This window comes from Pristiophorus japonicus, chromosome 5 (assembly GCF_044704955.1).
Source record: "Pristiophorus japonicus isolate sPriJap1 chromosome 5, sPriJap1.hap1, whole genome shotgun sequence".
NCBI classification, from domain to species: domain Eukaryota; kingdom Metazoa; phylum Chordata; class Chondrichthyes; family Pristiophoridae; genus Pristiophorus; species Pristiophorus japonicus.
Window position 1 is genome coordinate 251182231 of NC_091981.1, and position 20257 is coordinate 251202487.

At 43.1% G+C, this 20257-nt stretch overlaps 1 protein-coding gene across 5 annotated transcripts in view; it reads right to left on the minus strand.

The window, feature by feature from the left end:
• The window catches only part of LOC139264671 (partitioning defective 3 homolog), a 984694-nt gene that overhangs the window by 121785 nt on the left and 842652 nt on the right, over positions 1 to 20257 (minus strand). For all 5 annotated transcript variants that reach the window (XM_070881547.1, XM_070881545.1, XM_070881551.1 and 2 more), the window contains one exon: positions 8553 to 8678. In XM_070881547.1, coding sequence (XP_070737648.1) covers positions 8553 to 8678 — 126 coding nt within the window. The remainder of the gene's footprint in view (positions 1 to 8552; positions 8679 to 20257) is intronic.

The window sequence follows — 20257 nt, forward strand, 5'->3', positions numbered from 1 at the left end:
GCTGTGCCCCCTAGTTCTAGTCTCCCCGACCAGTGGAAACAACCTCTCTGCCTCTATCTTGTCTATCCCTTTCATTATTTTAAATGTTTCTATAAGATCATCCCTCATCCTTCTGAACTCCAACGAGTAAAGACCCAGTCTACTCAATCTATCATCATAAGGTAACCCCCTCATCTCCGGAATCAGCCTAGTGAATCGTCTCTGTACCCCCTCCAAAGCTAGTATATCCTTCCTTAAGTAAGGTGATCAAAACTGCACGCAGTACTCCAGGTGCTGCCTCACCAATACCCTATACAGTTGCAGCAGGACCTCCCTGCTTTTGTACTCCATCCCTCTCGCAATGAAGGCCAACATTCCATTCGCCTTCCTGATTACCTGCTGCACCTGCAAACTAACTTTTTGGGATTCATGCACAAGGACCCCCAGGTCCCTCTGCACCGCAGCATGTTGTAATTTCTCCCCATTCAAATAATATTCCCTTTTACTGTTTTTTTTCCCCCAAGGTGGATGAACTCACATTTACGACATTGTATTCCATCTGCCAAACCTTAGCCCAACCTCTGACAGCTTGACAAGTAAAGTAGCTGTCGAAACAAAACCCACTATTCTACGGAATCATAAGTGCATAAATGTCTCCCCTCAATTTTCTTGCATTTCTGTTCTTCTCTTCTGAAAAACACCTGCACCTGCACGGCCATGGAAACACAGGTGGCAGCACTTGATAGGCCACCAGTTTTGCATCAAGGAAGTAGGCTGTTTGGCCCTTTCCGTCTGTGCCGCTCTTACCACTTAGTTCCATGTTTTCCTTTTCCCTGGTGGAGAGTAGTGTTTACATCCTTTGAATTCCTCACAGATAATGAATGGCCCAACTGGCTACTGTGTAAGTGGGAGCCCAAACAGCCATTTTGACCCGGATACCTAACCATAGAGGCCGTGACAGCTTTTAAAAAATGTATTCGTTCATGGGATGTGGACGTCGTTGGCAAAGTCTGCATTTTTTGCCCATCCCTAATTGCCCTCGAGAAGGTGGTGGTGGACTGCCTTCTAGAAGGTACTCCCACAGTGACTTTGTCAGAGCGGTTTAGTACAACTGAGTGGCTTGCTGGACCATTTCAGAGGGCACTTAAGAGTCAACCACATTGACTGTGGGTCTGGAGTCACATATAGGCCAGACCAGGTAGGGACGGCAGATTTCCTTCCCTAAAGGACATTAGTGAACCAGATGGTTTTTATGACAATCCGGTAGTTTCATGGTCACCATTACTGATACTAGCTTTTTAATTCCAGATTTATTTAATTAACTGAATTTAAATTCCCCAGCTACCGTGCTGAGATTTGAACTCGCGTCTTATGGATTATTAGTCCAGTATCACCACTGCGCTACTGTACGTCTAATCCTGTCTGCACCTGATCCGTGCACTTTCTAGCAGGGGCCATGCAATAGTTATTAGAAGTATGATGTCTCAGTTCTCTGGCTGAGGCCAACTGTAGCGTCTCAACTCTTTACAGCTAACTTAGCACGCATCCTAAATTGAACCAGAAACCTTCTAGTCTATAAGTCACAAAATTCAATTAGTGCATGTGTCACCATCTTAGAAAATATGCCACCTTGTTGTTGTGCATTCTCACAACCCTGGACACAGTGCCGACACCAACATACAGTAGGATTGATTTTAGGCAACTCCATTGCTGCATTTCTACTGAGACAGACCAGACCTACCAGTTTCCCCAAGATGTTTAGTCTGAATATCCCAAATTCAATTCAAAAAAAAGATATGGCAAACAAATCAATTCTAAAGAATTCAAGAAAATGTCTGCAATCATAAAAGTGTTATAAACAAATTGTTTCGGTGATTATTCACTTGTTATATTACCTTTGAGGACTTTTAGTCTACATGTCTTCTATTTTACAAATTAATTATTGCTGGCCAATTTCCACCGAGTATTGTATTATTTTAAAACATGCATGGAGGTCAACAAGAGGTCAAGAGAATCTCGAGCTCTGACAGACGCGTGTCTGTTTCTCCCAGTTGTTTAGACTCAACACCCCAAGACACAATGGACTGATGTAGATAGCAATTTTTGTTTAAAAAAAAAACACAAGTACCTTGTAAGAAAGCCTATAGAAATCTCACACAGGAAGCAGACAATAAATGAACAGCATTCCAATATAGATACAATAGCAGGCTGTTCCAAATAACTATTTTCTTTTGTATAGTTAGAGGTTACTAGAATAATCAGAGCAAATCTACAATATAAAACAGTTCGTCTGCCAAATTGCTCAAAAATCTTCAAAGCAATTGTGTTTGTGTCATTTTATGTAGGCATACTTAATACAAAATTACTTCATCAATTTGGCCGAAGATCTTCCCCAATATCAGATTATCAGATGATCATCTATACAGACCAGCAAGGGTCAAAATGGCCAGCTGTTTGAGGCATGCAACAAAACCATTTCTTGAGGTAGATCTTGGTGGCTTCACAAGCATGGATACTACTCCTTTATATTGAAGTAATGGTGGGGGCAGGGGGACGCCATAGGAAGAAATAAGAAATGTTAAAACTTATATAATACTTCTCAAGAGTTGAGGAGAATTTTTCAGTAACCAGTATGGATGAAACCTGGTAAATTTTGATTTTAATGGATCTGCTCAGGACCACAACATTATAGGAACAGAGAAGTGCTTTCTGACGTCAACGTAGAACGGCATAGCTCTAATGTTAAGGTTATGCCCCATTGTTCCCCACCAGAGGAAAAGGTTTCTCACTATCCATCCTATCACCTCCTTTGATCATCCCTTATTCTTCCATATTCAACATTGCTCCGAGGCCCAAGGCCAGCAGGAGCAGAGCGGCAGCAGCAAGGCATAAAGAGAGCGTGGGGAGATTCCCATTCAAAAACAGGAGAGCAGGCAGGTGATTGGTTGGTGAGTATTACAGCTTCTCTTGGCTTTCGAAGTTAGGGAAAGGGGTTAAATTAAGAGCTGTAAAACTGTAATTTGCTAGTATTTTTTTATTAAATTGATAACTTAAAAACATAAAATAATTAAACAAAACTAAAATATCGATTGAATCAAAGACTTAACTAATTAATTAATAAATAAAACAAGGTTAGAGCAAGTGGTGTGTTGAAACTGCAGCATGAGGGGGCTGGGAGAAAGCATCGCGATCCCGAGCAACCACATCTTCAGTAAGTGTCTGCAGCTCGGGGAACTTTGGTTCAGAATTGTTGAGCTGGAGGACGAGCTGCAGACATTGCGATGCATCAGGGAGGGAGAGAGTTACCTGGACACTTTGCTCCAGGAGGCAGTCACACCCATAAGGTTCAATAGTACTTTAAAATTAATCAATGGTCAGGGACAGGAGGGTGTGACTGCGAGTCAGGAGGGTGTGACTGCGAGTCAGGAAGGTATGGAGACCCATAATGCAGTGATGGAGGAGCCTCAGCCCTTGACTCTGTCCAACAGGTACAAGGTACTTGCTCCCTGTATGGTCATCATTATAGGCAGTCCCTCGGAGTCAAAGATGACTTGCTTCCACACTAAAAATGAGTTCTCAGGGGCTGAAGAGTCCAATGCGGGACCTCCAGTCTCTGTCACGCGGGGGGGGGGGGGGGGGGCAGCGGGAAACAGTGGTTGAAGGTGTGGGGTGCCTGGGTTGCCGTGTGCTCCTTCCGCTGTTGACACTTGCCTTCAGCTTGCTCTCGGCGAAGAGACTCAAGCTGTTCAGCGCCTTCCTGGATGCTTTTCCTCCACTTTGGGTGGTCTTGTGTCAGGGATTCCCAGGTGTCGGTGGGGATGTTACATTTTTTCAAGGAGGTTTTGAGGGTGTCCTTGAAGCATTTCCTCTGCCCACCTGGGGCTCGCTTGCCGTGTCGGAGCTCCGAGTAGAGTGCTTGTTTTGGGAGTCTCGTGTCTGGCATGCGGACGATGTGGCCCGTCCAGCGGAGCTGATTGAGCATGGTCAGTGCTTCGATGCTGGGGATATTGGCCTGAGCGAGGACACCAACGTTGGTGTGCCTATCCTGCCAATGGATTTGCAGGATCTTGCGGAGGCAGCTTTGGTGGTACTGCTCCAGTGTTCTGAGGTGCCTGCCGTATATAGTCCATATCTCTGAACCATATAGGAAGGTGGGTATCACCACTGCTCTGTAGACCATGAGCTTGGTGCCGGGTTTGAGGTCCTGGTCTTCAAACACACTCTTCCTCAGGTGACCAAAGGCTGCACTGGCACACTAAAGGCGATGTTGAACATCATCGTTAATGTCTGCTCTTGTATGGATGAGGAAAAGGACTGCAGGGAGGATAGGCAAACTGACCACAGCACCAAGCTACAGGACGCCATCCAAGTGGGGGGATAAGGAAGGAATATGATAGTGGTAGGGACAGTATAGTCAGGGGGATAGATACTGTTCTCTGCAGTCGCAACAGGGAGTTCCAGAGGTTGTGTTGCCTGCCTGGTGCCAGGGTTAAGGATATCTCCTCGAGGCTGGAGAAGAACTTGGAGTGGGAGGGGGAAGGATCCATTTGTCGTGGTCCATGTAGGAACCAATGATATAGGTACAACTAAGAATGAGGTTCTGCTGAGAGAGCTTGAGGAGCTCGGGTCTAAATTTATAAGCAGAACCTCAAGGGTAATAATCTCCGGATTACTACCTGAGCCACGTGCAAATTGACATAGGGTCAAGCAGATCAAAGAGTTAAATGCATGGCTCAAAGAGTGGTGTGAGAGGAAGGGGATTCAATTCATGGGGCACTGGCACCAGTACTGGGGAAAGAGGGAGCTGTTCCGTCAAGACTGGCTCCACTTAAACCGGGCTGGAACCAGTGCCTGGTGAATCGAATAACTAGGGCTGTAGTTAGGGCTTTAAACCAAAAAATGGGGTGGGGAGGTGTCAGGTAAGGGGAAACTTAGATATCTAAAGAGAAAGGTCAATGCAATAGAGCAGTGTAGCGAATTGGGTAAAAATAAGCAGAGTGTGACAGGAAGGGACAGAGAGTTTAATGGTAGCAGTGCAGCAGAAAATAAGGTAAAAGCAGGGAATAATGGTTAAAAAAAATGAAATTAAAGGCTCTTTATCTGAATGCACGGAGCATTCTAAACAAGATAGATGAACCAGTGGCACAAATATAGATAAATGGATTTGATCTAATAGCCATTACAGAGACTTGGCTGCAAGATGACCAGGGTTGGGAACTAAATATTTCAGGGTACTTGACCTTTCGAAAAGACAATCTGAATGGTAAAGGACTGGGGTGGGGGGGGGGGGGGTGTGGTGGTGTGGGGAGCGAGGGTAACTCTGATAATAAAGGATCAGATAAGGACAGTAGAGAGAAAGGATCTCGGCTCGGAAGATCAGGAAGTAGAATCAGTATGGGTGGAGATGAGGAATAACAAGGGGCAGAAAACACTGTATATAGGCCCCCGAACAGTAACTATATAGTTAGACAGAGTATTAATCAAGAAATAGTAGGAGCTTGTAACTAAGGTAATGCAATAATCATGGGGGACTTCATACAGACTGAACAAATCAAATTGGCAAAGGTAGTCTGGAGGACGAGTTCATGGAATGCATTCCGGACAGTTTCCTAGAACAATATGTCATGGAACCAACCAGGGAACAGGCTATTTTAGATATTGTATTGTGCAATGAGACAGGGTTAATTAGCAATCTCATAGTAAAGGATCCTCTGGGGCAGAATGATCATAATACGATAGAATTTCACGTTACATTTGAGAGTGACTTGCCTAAGTCCAAAACTAGAGTCTTAAACTTAAATAAAGTCAATTATTTAACGGCGAGTATGAACAGCGAGTTGGCCAAGGTAGATTGGAAAAATAGATTAAAAGGTATGGCAGTAGATAAGCAGTGGCTAGCATTTAAAGAAATATTTCATAATTCTCAACAAAAATACATTCTATTGAGATTAAAAACTCCACAGAAAAATTGACTAACTAAAGAAGTTAAGGATAGAATTAGATTGAAAGAAGAAGTTTATAATGTTGTGAAGAATAGTAATAAGCTTGAGGATTGGGAGAGTTTCAGAAACCAGCAAAGGATGACAAAAAATTGATAAAAAGGGAAAAAATTAGACTATGAGAAAAAACTAGCAAGAAATATAAAAACAGACTGCAAGAACTTCTACAAGTATGAAAAAAGAGTGTAGCAAAGTAAACATTGGTCTCTTAGAGACTAAGGCAGAATAAATTATTATGGGAATAAGGGAATGGCAGAAATGTTAAACAAATATTTTGTATCTGCCTTCACAGCCATGAACTCATTGAATGGCGGTGCAGGCTAGAAGGGCTGAATGGCCTGCTCCTGCACCTATTTTCTATGTTTCTATGTTTCTATGTAGAAGATGCAACTTAACGTAATTCATATAAGTAGAGAAAAAGTACTAGAGAAACTAATGGGACTAAAAGCCGACAAATCCCCTGGACTCAACGGCCTACATCCAAGGGTTCGAAAAGAGGTGGCTGCAGAGATAGTCGGTGCATTGGTTTTGATCCTTTAAAATTCCCTAGATTCTAGAATGGTCCCAGCAGAGTGGAAGATAGCAAATGTAACACCGCTATTCAAGAAAGGAGAGAGAAAACAGGGAACTACAGGCCAGTTAGCCTGACATCAGTTATTGGGAAAATGCTGGAATCCATTGTTAAGGAAGTGGTATCAGAGCAATCCATAAGGTGCCACATAAAAGATTATTACACAAGATAAAGGCTCATGGGATTGGAGGTAATCTATTAGCATGGATAGAGGATTGGTTAACGGAGAGAAAACATAGAGTAAGGATAAACGGGTCTTTTTCAGTTTGGCAGGCAGTAACTAGTGGGGTGCCACAAGGATCAGTTCTGGGGCCTCAGCTATTTACAATCTATATTAATGATCTAGATGAAGGGACCGAGTGTAATGTATCCAAGTTTGCTGACGATACAACGCTAGGCGGGACAGTAAGCTGTGAGGAGAACACAAAGCATCTGCAAAGGGATATAGATAAATTAAGTGAGTGGGCAGTAAGGTGACAGATGGAGTAAAATGTAGGGAAATGAGGCGTCATTCACTTTGGTGGGAAGAATAGAAAAACAGAATATTTTTTAAATGGTGGGACACTTTTAAATGTTGGTGTTCAGAGAGATTTGGGTGTCCTCGTGCAAAAACACAGAAAGCTAACATGCAGGTTCAGCAAGCAATAAGAAAGGCAAATGGCATGTTGTCCTTTATTGCAAGGGGGTTGGAGTATAAGAGTAAGGACGTCTTGCTACGATTGTACAGAGCCTTGATGAGACCACACCTGGAGTACTGTGCAGTTTTGGTCTCCTTATCTACGGAACGATATACTTGCTTTGGAGGTGGTGCAACAGAGATTCACTAGATTGATTTGTGGGATGAGAGGGCTGTCATGATGAGAGATTGTGTACATTGGGCCTATTCTCTCTGGAGTTTAGAAGAATGAGAAGTGATCTCAGTGAAACATACAAGATTCTGAAGGGATTCTGAAGGGGATTGACAGGGTAGATGCTGAGAGGTTGTTTCCCCTGGCTGGTGTGTCTCGAACTAGGAGGCACAGTCTCAGGATAAGGGGAAGGCCATTTAAGACAGAGGTGAGGAGGAATTTCTTCACTCAGAGGGTTGTGAATCTTTGGAATTCTCTGCCCCAGAGGGCTGTGGATGCTGAGTCTCGGAATATATTCAAGGCTGAGATATAGATTTTTGGAGTCATGGGGAATCAAGGGATACGGAAATCGGGCAGGAAAGTGGAGTTGAGGTCGATGATCAGCCATGATCTTAGTGAATGGCAGAGAAGGCTGGAAGGGCCATATGGCCTACTCCTGCTCCAATTACTTATGTTCTTATGCTCCAACTCATCCTCCCCTTTTGTGAATGCACAATCTGGTACAGCACAATGTAATTAAAAGGAAAGTAAAATCAAAACTTGTATTCCCCAATTTCCAAGTTTCAATTTCAATATATATTTAAATATCTTTGTCTACTTGCTGGTCTACATTAGCTATTGTACAATAACCAGCACCCATTGATATTATAATTATATTAGTGACCTTGAAGCGCTGCCACCAATTACTTAACTGGCTAAATTGTTTTACTTAGATCATTGCTCAGAGGAATTTCAATAAAGCAACCAAAGAAATAAAAGCCATCTTGCATAATTAGGAGGGATATTAAAATGCTGCGAATGCTTCTTGGAATCCATGTTAGATGTATTTCAAAAAATACCTGATGAGGAGAGTGCACAGTGACTGTGGAACATCATTTACAATGAAGAGCACCATGTGAAATCATGTGTAACTTTGCCACTCTTCTGTCACACATTTTACCTTACCAATCTGATAAAAATAGCTGCCTTGACTACAATTCAAAATCCAACAGACTGCTTTATATTTATGCCTGGGGAATTCGAACAGCGAGAGCACCTCACCGCTATGTTATTTTTGAGGTGCACCCTGTTACAGTGATTGGTCAGCCCTGTATACATTTTGGTAACTTCTACGTGAAACATCACAAAGAATACGTTGGTAGTACAGCATCGTACCTCTCTTGTTCCTGTCTCATTCGTATCCGCTCATCCTCAGATGGCAGCATTTCTTCCACCTTGCCCTTGTTTGACCCTTTACGATCAAGCTTCCCAACTTTTTCCTCTTTACGGTATTTGCCAAACCTGTAGGGCACAATAGATTTAAATAAATACTCAACTTTTCAGAAGTAATTTTATTTATAATGCATGTATAGATGCAGTTAAGGGGAGGGTAGAGAAGCATATGAAGGAGGAGGTTTTAGAGGGTTCTGCTGATAGATTTAGATGAGGAAAGACGGGAGGAGGCTCAAGTGGAGCATAAATGCCGGCATGGACTGGTTGGGCTGAATGGCCTGTTTCTGTGCCATATCTATCCAGCCTATGTAATCCTATGAGATGATTTTATTCTACTGAGGAACTTTTACAAGTAACAACCATATCTACTTTTGCAGAGGTATAACATTAGAGTGCACAACTTAAAGGTATGTCAAGACTTTGAGTAGGTTGGATAAATAAATATAGCTAGATGGGCTTATTAAAATTAATGTGCGCTGCCCAGGGTATTATCTACTTTTTCCCCTCTCCCCATCCCAATCAATCAGCGTTTTCCCCTTCCCATCTCGCGGAAGACTTTCATTGTTCGTTTCGCGATGGTTCCGCGACCACTGGTCACTCCCCAGCACCTCGCCCAATTGATCAATGTTCGTGTGTGACTCTAACTAGCTGATGATTCAACCATGTAGGGTATCACAGCCAAGCACAATCCTGCCATCACCCAAAGTCTACACATAAACATTTCCAGTGAGGGTTGATCAGTAGTGGAAACCCCTTCTTAACCAGGGGCACTAAGACAAATGTCAGTGTCCTTACAGTGGCCCCACCTGAGATCAGTCAACTCAGCGCAGACTGGGGATCAAACATGGGACTCTGCTGGTTTGTATGGCTCAACTACTCTTTGCCTTAACCAGGTCAGTGATTGGGAGAGTCTGAGGTCATTTTTATCTTATTCCTTGATTGCTGCATTATTCAGACCAAGAGGGAGTGCATGAAGTGCAATCTTCTCCCACTTCTCCTACAATATTATTTCAAAACACACTTCCAGAAGATGAAGGAGGGCAGCCCATGCTTGGACACCTCCCCATAGAGATGGAGTTGAAATCAGAGACTCGGCACGTGGATAACTGCAGGCATAAATCCACACTGTAGCACATCCCCAATGCACTGTCCCAGAGCAGTGCTTCTTATGACTCAGTACTCAGGAGCAATGCTATCATGACATGAAGGAGAGTAATAAATTACATTCATATAAATGTAAAATGAAAAGTTAAGACATCCATTTAAACGTTAGGTTACAACTCTAGTATCAAACTATTTGCTCGTCAATTATTTACCTTATTATTGGTTGTCACCTCATTTGTTCCCTTTAATATTAGTATAAAGGTAGTTCTAACTGAACTATGGAAATCTTCAGTTGATAGACTTCCAAAGATCTTGTATCAGCAGATAGGCCTTTGACTAGAACCATTGCCAATCCAAGAACTATAATAAGGTGCCTTTTCCAAACTTTTCACATTGTACTTTCCAATTGTAAGTCCTTCTAAAAAAAAACATTGGCCTGGAATTTGCAGTCAACGGTGAAGCAAGGGCAATCGCCGCTGACCTCGAAGAAAGCTGCCCACAATGATCTTGCAATCTTTGTGGTAAAAACTTGAGCTTTCTCGACCTTAATTTGATTGCAGCTGTCAAAGAAGGATCCCCAGGATACAGTGCTGTCATCAAGCTGTCGAAGCAGCCAATCACATTGAAGAATTCTCACAGAGAGCAAATCAGGAAGTAAAATGCACAGATCATAATTCACTTTTTATGGGCTGAATTTTCACCTCCATTCTGTGGGATTTTTTTTGGCCTAAGCTGTTTTTTTTTTTTGGAACAGACTAAAATGTGCAAGTTTTGCCAAAGTTTCTGCGCCATTCTAAAGTAGGTATGTCCGATTTTTTTTAGTTCCCGATTTTTTTTACGTTATTAGCAGCGGAACCTGCCGGGTGCGCCATTTCTTGCCATTTAAGCCAGTTTGGCCAAGTATAATTTTTTTCTAATACAGCGCACTGCACCCTTCTGAAAAACCTTACCTACAGTTAAGGAAATCGGCGCAGAGAAGAGAAAATTGTCGTAGAGAAGACGCCATTGTTTCAGCAGAGCTGAAGATATGGCAGTGGGCCGGGCCGGGGGGGGGGGGGGGGGCATAGGGCGGGAGGAGGGGTCCTTTCAGCCCAGGATAGGTGCGGGCCGGTGTGGGGTCCTTTCGGCCTGGGATAGGTGCGGGCCGTTGCCGGGTCCTTTCGGCCCGGGATTGCAGTGGCACTGTAGAGGTGAAAAAAAATCTATAAATGCTAAAAAGGAATAAAGGAATTTCATATTGTTTCATATATTGAGATTTCAGTCTGTTGTCCCAAGTCTCACTTTGTGATTTATTTTACAAAGGGGAAATGCTTTATTTGTGCCTCAGCCCTTCAAGCGTGTCCCTCGTTACCCTGACAACCTCAGTTTTTCAGCACAGATCTTAAGCTCCACCCACAGAGCTTAAGGACATCTGCGCCATTCCAAAATGAAAGGTTATGCCGACGAAAGGTGGAACTTTCTTTGGGGCGTAGTCGGGCCACTAAAAAAAAAATTGGACGTACCTCTACAACTGTGCTAAAAAAAGTCCATGTGGAATTTTGGGCTCTATTAATTTTACACAACGTGAAATAAAGATTAGAGCATACACATAGGATTAGGGTGGAAGCTGAAATATCGGGCTCAAAATTGGCCAGGAGTTGTTCCGTTTTTTTTTTGGAGCAACTTGATTTTTCTGGAGTATCTTAAAAATCCCCATTTTGCACATTCAATTTGTGCCAGTGTAATTGAGTTAGTTACGATTTTTTTTTTTTAGTTTAGTTTAGTTTTTCTCAAAAGAGGGCATTACCAGCCACATACGCCTGTTTTGGCCATTTAGGCCACTTTGGCCAGCTAATAGTTACACCAAATCTACTTAGGCCAGTGTATGTGGCCACTTCAGAAAACCCTGGCGGAGAGTTAAGAAATTAGCGCAGGTAGGTACATCGGAGGCCAGCAGAACTTAATGACTTGACTAAAGAATGTGAATAGGATCAAACAGCTATACAGGACATCATATGGCAAATTTCACAAAGTTAATTTACTGTACAACAGAAGCATTCATGGAAGCTTAAACTACAAAAATAAAAGTAGTAAAAGATAGTTGAATTAAATTGCTCTAATCTCACAACTAATTTAAACAACTACTTGTTTGCAATGATTATACTGGGCCAAAATTGAGCCCATGTTATCTAAATAAAGTCTACTTCAATAAATATTCTCTCAGTGTTCCTCTGTCACTTATGTTCTTCTTTCACAATAGCACCAGGTGAATAGGCTTGACAAATGGTCACCACTATTCACGCGACAAAACATATTTACATAATTTTTTCAAAATATCCAAATAAAAAATAGAACATAAGAACATAAGAATTAGGAACAGGAGTAGGCCATCTAGCCCCTCAAGCCTGCTCCGCCATTCAACAAGATCATGGCTGATCTGGCCATGGACTCAGCTCCACTTACCCGCCCGCTCCCCGTAACCCTTAATTCCCTTATTGGTTAAAAATCTATCTATCTGTGACTTGAATACATTCAATGAGCTCGCCTCAACTGCTTCCTTGGGCAGAGAATTCCACAGATTCACAACCCTCTGGGAGAAGAAATTCCTTCTCAACTCGGTTTTAAATTGGCTCCCCCATATTTTGAGGCTGTGCCCCCTAGTTCTAGTCTCCCCGACCAGTGGAAACAACTTCTCTGCCTCTATCTTGTCTATCCCTTTCATTATTTTAAATGTTTCTATAAGATCACCCCTCATCCTTCTGAACTCCAAGGAGTAAAGACCCAGTCTACTCAATCTATCATCATAAGGTAACCACCTCATTTCTGGAATCAGCCTAGTGAATCGTCTCTGTACCCCCTCCAAAGCTAGTATATCCTTCCTTAAGTAAGCTGACCAAAACTGCACACAGTACTCCAGGTGCGGCCTCACCAATACCCTATACAGTTGCAGCAGGATCTCCCTGCTTTTGTACTCCATCCCTCTCGCAATGAAAGTAGAAGTAAGTCCTACCCTACCTTCATCTTCAACTCGGGAAGGCAACGGGTCGGCCTGTGCGGGAGGCCACTCGGCCTGGGACGCACACTGAGAGGCTGGGGTTGGTATGATGATGAGGATGATGATGATGGGGTCCCATGCTGCAGCACGCACACTGAGAGGCTGGGAGCGAGGAGCTACTGCGCATGCAGCACTCTCCAACAAGCATGTGCAGACATCCCGGCACGGTTTTCAGCGCGGGATGCTGGCTCCGCCCCCGATCCAACTGGCCACGCTGCTCGAAGACCCGAGAGAGGCCGGTTAACGGCCAAAGTGGGGATCAATTTTTTTGGATCACTTTTCAACGCAGAAAAGTGGCGCACCTCCGGTGACTGCGCCGAAAAAAGGGGTGCGCCAATTTTGGGCCAATTTTGAGCAAACTTAAAAAAAAATACTTATTTTAAAACTCAAGTAATTTTTTTATCATAGAGAAATTTGCCATTCCAGAAATTAAAAATTAGTTTGTCAGGGCCAGAACGGTTGCTCAGCAGTCAATATGCGATTAAAACCCCAGTTACACCTATTCCAACAAGGCTTAACTTTTTATGGGGTGTTTAACCGAGCAAATAGAGCAGAAAAGCTGAAGTTTTCATCAGTTCAAGTGATTTCACCGATTGCCGGCTATGGGGAATTCCACACTGCGGCCTGTGGCGGAACAGGGAGTGACTGATCTCAACTTAGGATTTCCACGTTCAGCTGTGCATGTGCTAAATCCTGAAGTTACAGTCAGTTTTAGATGGGTAAGGATGGCAAACGCTGACAGTTCGCCGTCATTACCACAGCAAAATCCAGGCCATTGTTTTTCCCTGTCCAAGATTTCACGGGCAAGTCTCATGAGCTCCATTATCTTATTAAAGCATACTCCAGTATCCCTATAATTCCACCTTGTGGAGCATGTATTTCATGTGGACTCACCGCTGGTGAGTTAATGGGAATTATTTTCACCTTCGCTGCCTGTGCAGTAATCTGGCGGACCTGATCACCTGCCCATTATAGAACCCGCCCGATCTTCATCCCATTCAAAGCAATTCTCTTTATTCATGGGTTCCTCATTTCTTTTTCAAATTGCCACGTTTAAACATATAAGATACTGAGGGGGCTCGACAAGGTAGATGCAGAGAGGATGTTTCCACTCATGGGGGGAATCCAGAACCAGGAGGTATAGTTTAAGAATAAGGGGTCGACCATTTAGAACGGAGATGAGGAGGAATTTCTTCTCTCAAAGAGTCGTAAATCTGTGGATTTCTTTGCCCCAGAGAGCTGTGGAGGCTGGGTCATTGAACATATTTAAGGTGGAGATAGACAGATTTGATAAGGGAGTGAAGGGTTAAAGGGAGCGGGCAGGGAAGTGGAGCTGAGCCCAAGATCAGATCAGTCATAATCTTATTAAATGGCAGAGCAGGCTCGAGGGGCCTAATGGCCTACCCCTGCTCCAAATTCTTATATCCTTATGTTTATTTGTTTAAACAACCAGTCACTTTTGAATGACAAATCCTTTAAGATAGCTGCTCCAGCTGAAGGATTTTGCTTCCCAACTGTCTTTTACTACTTTGGTAATTTCATGGTCAAAGTACTTGAACATTAAGCCTTAAAGGGACACACACACCTACATTCTATTTCACATTGTTTGATGTTTCTGTCCTTAGGGGAGCAGTACATATTAATATGACTATACATGTTTTTAGATGCATCCTTCAGATGTTGCATGTATAAATCTGTGCATCACATTGGGTGGGGGGGGGGGGGGGGAGGAAGAGCATTGCTTGGTCCCAGTGTGAGGAGAAACATTACCAGTAGTAGAAAATGCTTTTTAATAGACTGTCGGAGTTATACCTTAAAAAATGTATTTATTTTTTAAAAAGCAAGAGAGTTAGTCTGACTTCTGTTTGATGGGAGGATCTGCTAAGAGCAGTCACCTCTAACGGATCTGAGGAAGGCACAGTATTTACACCTTGTGGCCTCAAATGGACACACCAAGTTAAATACAGCTGGACGTAAACAGAAAAATAATATATTGTGTGACACATGGTATAATGCTCCTATCGCGGAGCAGTACTCAGGAGCTCTGCTATTACTTTCTCACGTTACTGAAGGACACACAACACAAATTACTGCCCTTTTCTGAGCGACTGCAATGATGTAAGGTTGCAGTTGTGGCCCATCAATTTTTATGCAAGTTAGTCCAGAAACCAAAGCTGCCCAAGGTGGGAGAAATCTTTGCTACACGCTCGGTCGGGAATGAAGTTTCCCAAGTTGGGCACACCTAGCTTGGCCTTCAGGCCAGGCTGAAGCAGCAGCTGCTATTAAAGATATCTCTTAATAAGGAGTTTTGTGTGTATTTTGTGTCGAAAGTGCTCCTCTTCCCCAGCTTTCCTTTTCTTATGTTATTAATAATCCACTGGGTTTTCAGACTTATGAGGCATTGATTTTGTAGAACATGAATTACCAAGCATGTCTATAGAATATGTGCTGATAATTTTTGAAAGCTGAATTATATTATGTCCAATGCTGTGAAATGAACAGAATTACTTTTTAATGAGTGGGACACAGCATACACAACTAGGAATTGTAAAACTGCCTACTTTAATAGTCTGTTCTCCCTAATGCAGCTCTCTGAGTTCTACACTGTTTGTAAAATGGCATTGTTTAGAATGAATGCAGTGGTTTTTGACAGAGAAGCTATTCGCAGTCGGGTGAGCAGTTATCCAATCCAGTTAATCATTCAAGAATTTAGGTGTGACCCCAAACATGATAAACAGCTTTCTTTTTAATAACTGCATTTTGTGGAATTTTGTAATAGAAAGATATAAACTTCTGCCAGGCAAGCAACATGAACAATGTAACAAAGCAGAATTTGTTAGCAATTAATAATTTCACAAAAGCCAGTAAATAGCTATTGTTACTGAATACTTCAGGACTGGAGAGATAAAGAACATCACCCCTCGGAATAATTCCCTGTTAGAATCTCAACCTGAAAGGACAGACTTGCTGCAAATTGAAAGACTAGTCACTCGTCAACAAAATAATGGGCCAGCATCCCTCAGGAAATAAGGGGGGAAAAAAGCAATAAGGATTGACTCCAGGAATGTAATATCCCTCTCTGGCCGGGGACTAGCAGCATGTTTTTAAAAAAAGCCAGATGGCCAGAAATGTAGGTGCAGGAGTTGAACATTCAGCCCATTGAACCTGCTCTCTCTCATGTCTTTGGAATCAGATTTCCTGGCTGTTCTCCGTGTACCCTTCCCAAGGGAGTGGCTATTTATCTTTTAAACACATAAATTGACTTTGAATCTGTGGCGTTTGTAGGTGGTGCGTTTCACATTCTCTCAGCCCTTTGTGTGAAGAAGTTTTACAAGGAGTTACTTTTAACCAGCGTACCTTGCGTTGTAAGATTACGTCCCCTGCTAGAGGGAAGGGTCAGTCTCTGTCTACTGTACATTCACTTCATTATTTTAAACACTTCAGTAGATTCTTCCCAATCCCCTTAACTTGCACATTCCCAGGGAATATATCCCAAGGTTATCCATTCTCTCCTCTAAGCTCAGTCCCGTTCACCCCATATATCAATCTGGTGAATTATTGCTGGATTTTCTCTATAGCAAGTATGTCCTTCCAAAGATAGACCCAAAGCAGTCCAAATAGCAACTTTGATAATTACAGAAGTACTACTTTGCTTTTATATTCTATAATGTGATAAAACCCAGCATCCAATTAGCCTTTCTGATAATGTTTTGCACCTGCAAATTAGCTTTTAATGATTCCGATACACTCCAAATCTCTTTGTTCATCTACCCTCTGTATTCCTTTAAACTTGTACCCTAATCTGCTATTCTTACATGAAAAGTGTACGACCTCACACTTTTATTTCAAACTGTCCATTATCATTCCACCCACTCTTCATCTATGTGCTTTTACAATGTTTTGCTCTTTTCTTCACAATCCATTAAACCTTCTAGCTGGTTTATTCTGTAAACTTGAATATAGTCCCATCCATTCACAAGTGCATTTAATAGAATGAAAAGCTGGTGGAAAGTATTTACGAATCCAAAAATAACCCTTTCAACCCAACTCTTGAACTCCCTTATTCTCCATCATTGTCATATTTAAGCACCTCAATTTTAGCTGACAATTAATTTCATTGACATTTACCAAATGTCTTTGGAAAGTCCATGTATATAGTATCTATTGATCCTATTCTACTATTCAGTCCTCTGACTCTGTTAAAGAACACCATTAGGTGAGCCTTAAGTTCAGTGATAGCACTCTCGTTTCCAAGTCAGAAGGTCATGGGTTCAAGACCCACACCAGAGATTTGAGCACATAATCTAGGATGACACCTCAGTGCAGTACTTGCAGAGTGCTGCACTGTCAGCAGTGGCATCTTTCAGATGAGATGTTACATCGAAGCTTGATGGAAAAGATCCCATGGTACTATTTAAAGAAGAGTACGGTAGTTATTTTGGCCAATACTTGGCACTGAACCAGCACCACCAAAAACAATGATCAACTGATCATTCTTCTTATTACTAGCTGTAGAACCCTGTGCCCAAATTGGCTCCTATGAAGCAAGGGACTGCACTTCAAAAGTAATTGAGTGGCTGTAAAGCACTTTGAAATAGCTTGAGATCATGAATGACACTGTATAAATTCTAGTTTTTTCTTTCTGTTAACAGATCAATTAAGAAGTTGGGAGACATTGGGCCCAAGTTTCCACAAGAAAAAAAACGGGCGCCCCTCCGAGCTGGGCGCCCGTTTTTCGCGCCTAAAACGGCGCCTAAAAAAATTCTCGGTAGTCTCCACCGACTTACAGGTCCTGTGGCACTCGGCGCAGCCAGCTGTGGGGGGGCGGAGCCAGGTCCCTGTGCTGAAAACAGTGCCGGGACCTCTGCACATGCGCGCTACAGTCGGCACGCAAGTGCAGTAGCTCCAGGCGCCGAACTGTGGGAGGGGCCCGAAGCACGCAACCCTTAGCCCTGGCCCAATGGCCTCACTGGGGCTGCGTGAATGAGGCTCCTCCCACGGCCAGCTCCTGCTCCCCGCCCGACCAGACCCGACACTCGCTCCCCCCCCCCCCCGCCGACCAGACCCGACCCGACACCCGCTCCCCCCCGCCCCGACCGAGACCCGAGATCCGCTCCCCCCGCCCCGACCCGACCCCCGTTATCCCCCGCCCCCTCCGCCCCAACCCGAGACCCGCTCCCCCCGCCCCGCCCCGACCCGACACCCGCTCCCCCGACCCGACAGAGACCCGAGACCCGATCCTCCCCCTCTCTCCCCTGACCCCCCCTCTCCCCCCTCCCTCTCTCTCTCTCTCCCCCCCCCCCTCCCTCTCCTCCCTCTCCCTCCCTCGCTCAGCGGCACGAACAGCTGCAGAATTCTCTCTGGCTGAAGCACTTTCACACAGGTAGGAAGATGGTTTATTTAATCTTTTCTTGGCTTATAAATGTTTATTCAGGTTGGATTTATTTGTATAATATTTGTAGAAGTATAAATAAGGATTTATTGTCAAATTTAATGAGTTCCCTTCCCCCCCCCCCCCCCCCCCCACCTTGTTCTGGACGCCTAATTTGTAACCTGCGCCTGATTTTTTAATGTGTAGAACAGGCTTTTTCAGTTCTACAAAAATCTTCACTGGCACCATTCTACTTTAGTTTGGAGTACATTTTCATTGTGGAAACTTTCAAATCAGGCGTCAGTGGCCGGACACGCCCCCTTTTGAAGAAAAAATTCTGTTCTAAACTAGAACTGTTCTACCTGACTAGAACTGCAGAAAAAAAAATGTGGAGAATTGCGATTTCTAAAATAGTCCGTTCTCCACCAGTTGCTCCTAAAAATCAGGCGCAAATCATGTGGAAACTTGGGCCCATTGTGTCGTTGGTGTGTTCTTGCTGAAACACAGAAGAATTTAAGATTGGCTTTCATCGACAAGAAAAAGCCAAGTATAGGAGATAGAAAGTGCAAATTTTCCTAATTCTAAGAAACATTATTTAAAATGTTTAAACTTTCTCACATTTACACTCAGCTTGGGGCTGTTGAGATTATTTTTAAGTTTGTTGTAACTTGCTTCTTTGTGGTCCACGACAGCTGTTGAGAAAGTAGAAGTAAGGCTGGCAGGAGTTGGGTTGTGAAGAATGACTCGTCAGGAATGTGGTAGAACACATTTGGCCAGTAAATAATATATTAAACATGATTAAGTGTGACTAATGGGGGTTACAAAGAAGCATTATAGGAGTTGTGCAATGGTGTACGCTATACGCTCAATATTAAATACACACAAAAGCACGCTTAATTTATATTCAAAAAGCAATACTTGTAATCTGCATATTTTCAAGTCACATATACTTAATCTTGTACATCCCACGTCAAATGCCCACCAATTAACCTGTTTTATTGGTGCTGGTTGAGAGATAAATGTTGTGCAGAACACTGGGACTGAACTATACATACCAGGAAGATCCTAAATTCCTAGATTTAAAAATAAATTGTTCTTGCGATGTGGACAACACTGGCAAGGTACAATTATTGCTTATCCCTAGTTGCCCTGAGAAGGCGGTTGGCCTTCTTGGTAGCGACTGTTTGTACAACTGAGTGTCTTGCTAAGTCACTTCAGAGGGCATTAAGAATCAACCATGTAGGAGAAAACAGATACGTGAAGGTCAAACCAGGTAGGTTACCTTCCCAAAGGGGCATTAGTGAACCAGATGGATTTTTATTACCATCTGTTAGCTTTCATTGTGACTATTTTTGTGGTGCTAGCATTACCAGATTTCTTGAATTCAATTTCACAACTATCCATGGTGTGATTTGAATTCAAAACTTCCAGGTTGCTAGTCTAGTACCATAAGTGCCCTGTACTCGAATCTACAGCTAGCCTCTGTACACACAGAAAGAGTATTTCTACTTGTGCAAAACTAAACCAAAACTAGAGGCCATCAATATAAGATGGTTACCAAGAAATTAAATAGGGAATTCAGAAGAACATTATTTATCCAGAGAGTGGTGAGAATTGGGAACTGGCTACCAGAAAGCGGTTGAGGCGAATAGTATAGATGTATTTAAGGGGAAGCTAGATAAGCATATCAGGGAGAAGGAAATAGAGGGTTCTGCTGATAAAGTTAGTCGAGGATGGATGGGAGGAGACTCAAGTGGAGAATAATGGATCTGTTGGGCCGAATGGCCTTTTTTTAAAAACTATATTAAAAGGTGCTATATAAGTAAAAGTAGTTGTTGTTTCTGTGCTGTATATTCTACCATAAGCTTGGTGCCAGATTTGAGGTCCTGGTCTTCAAACACTCTCTTCCTCAGGCAAGTGAAGGCTGCGCTGACATACTGGAGGCAGTGTTGGACCTGGTCATCGATGTCTGCCCTTGCTGATAGTAGGCTCCCAATAATAGGTAATAGGTCTACAGGGCAGTAGTGATAACCACCCTCCTACATGACTCAGAGATGTGGACCATATACAGTAGGCATCTCAAATGCTGCCTCCGCAAGATCCTGCAAATCCACTGGGAGGATAAACGCACCGTCAGTG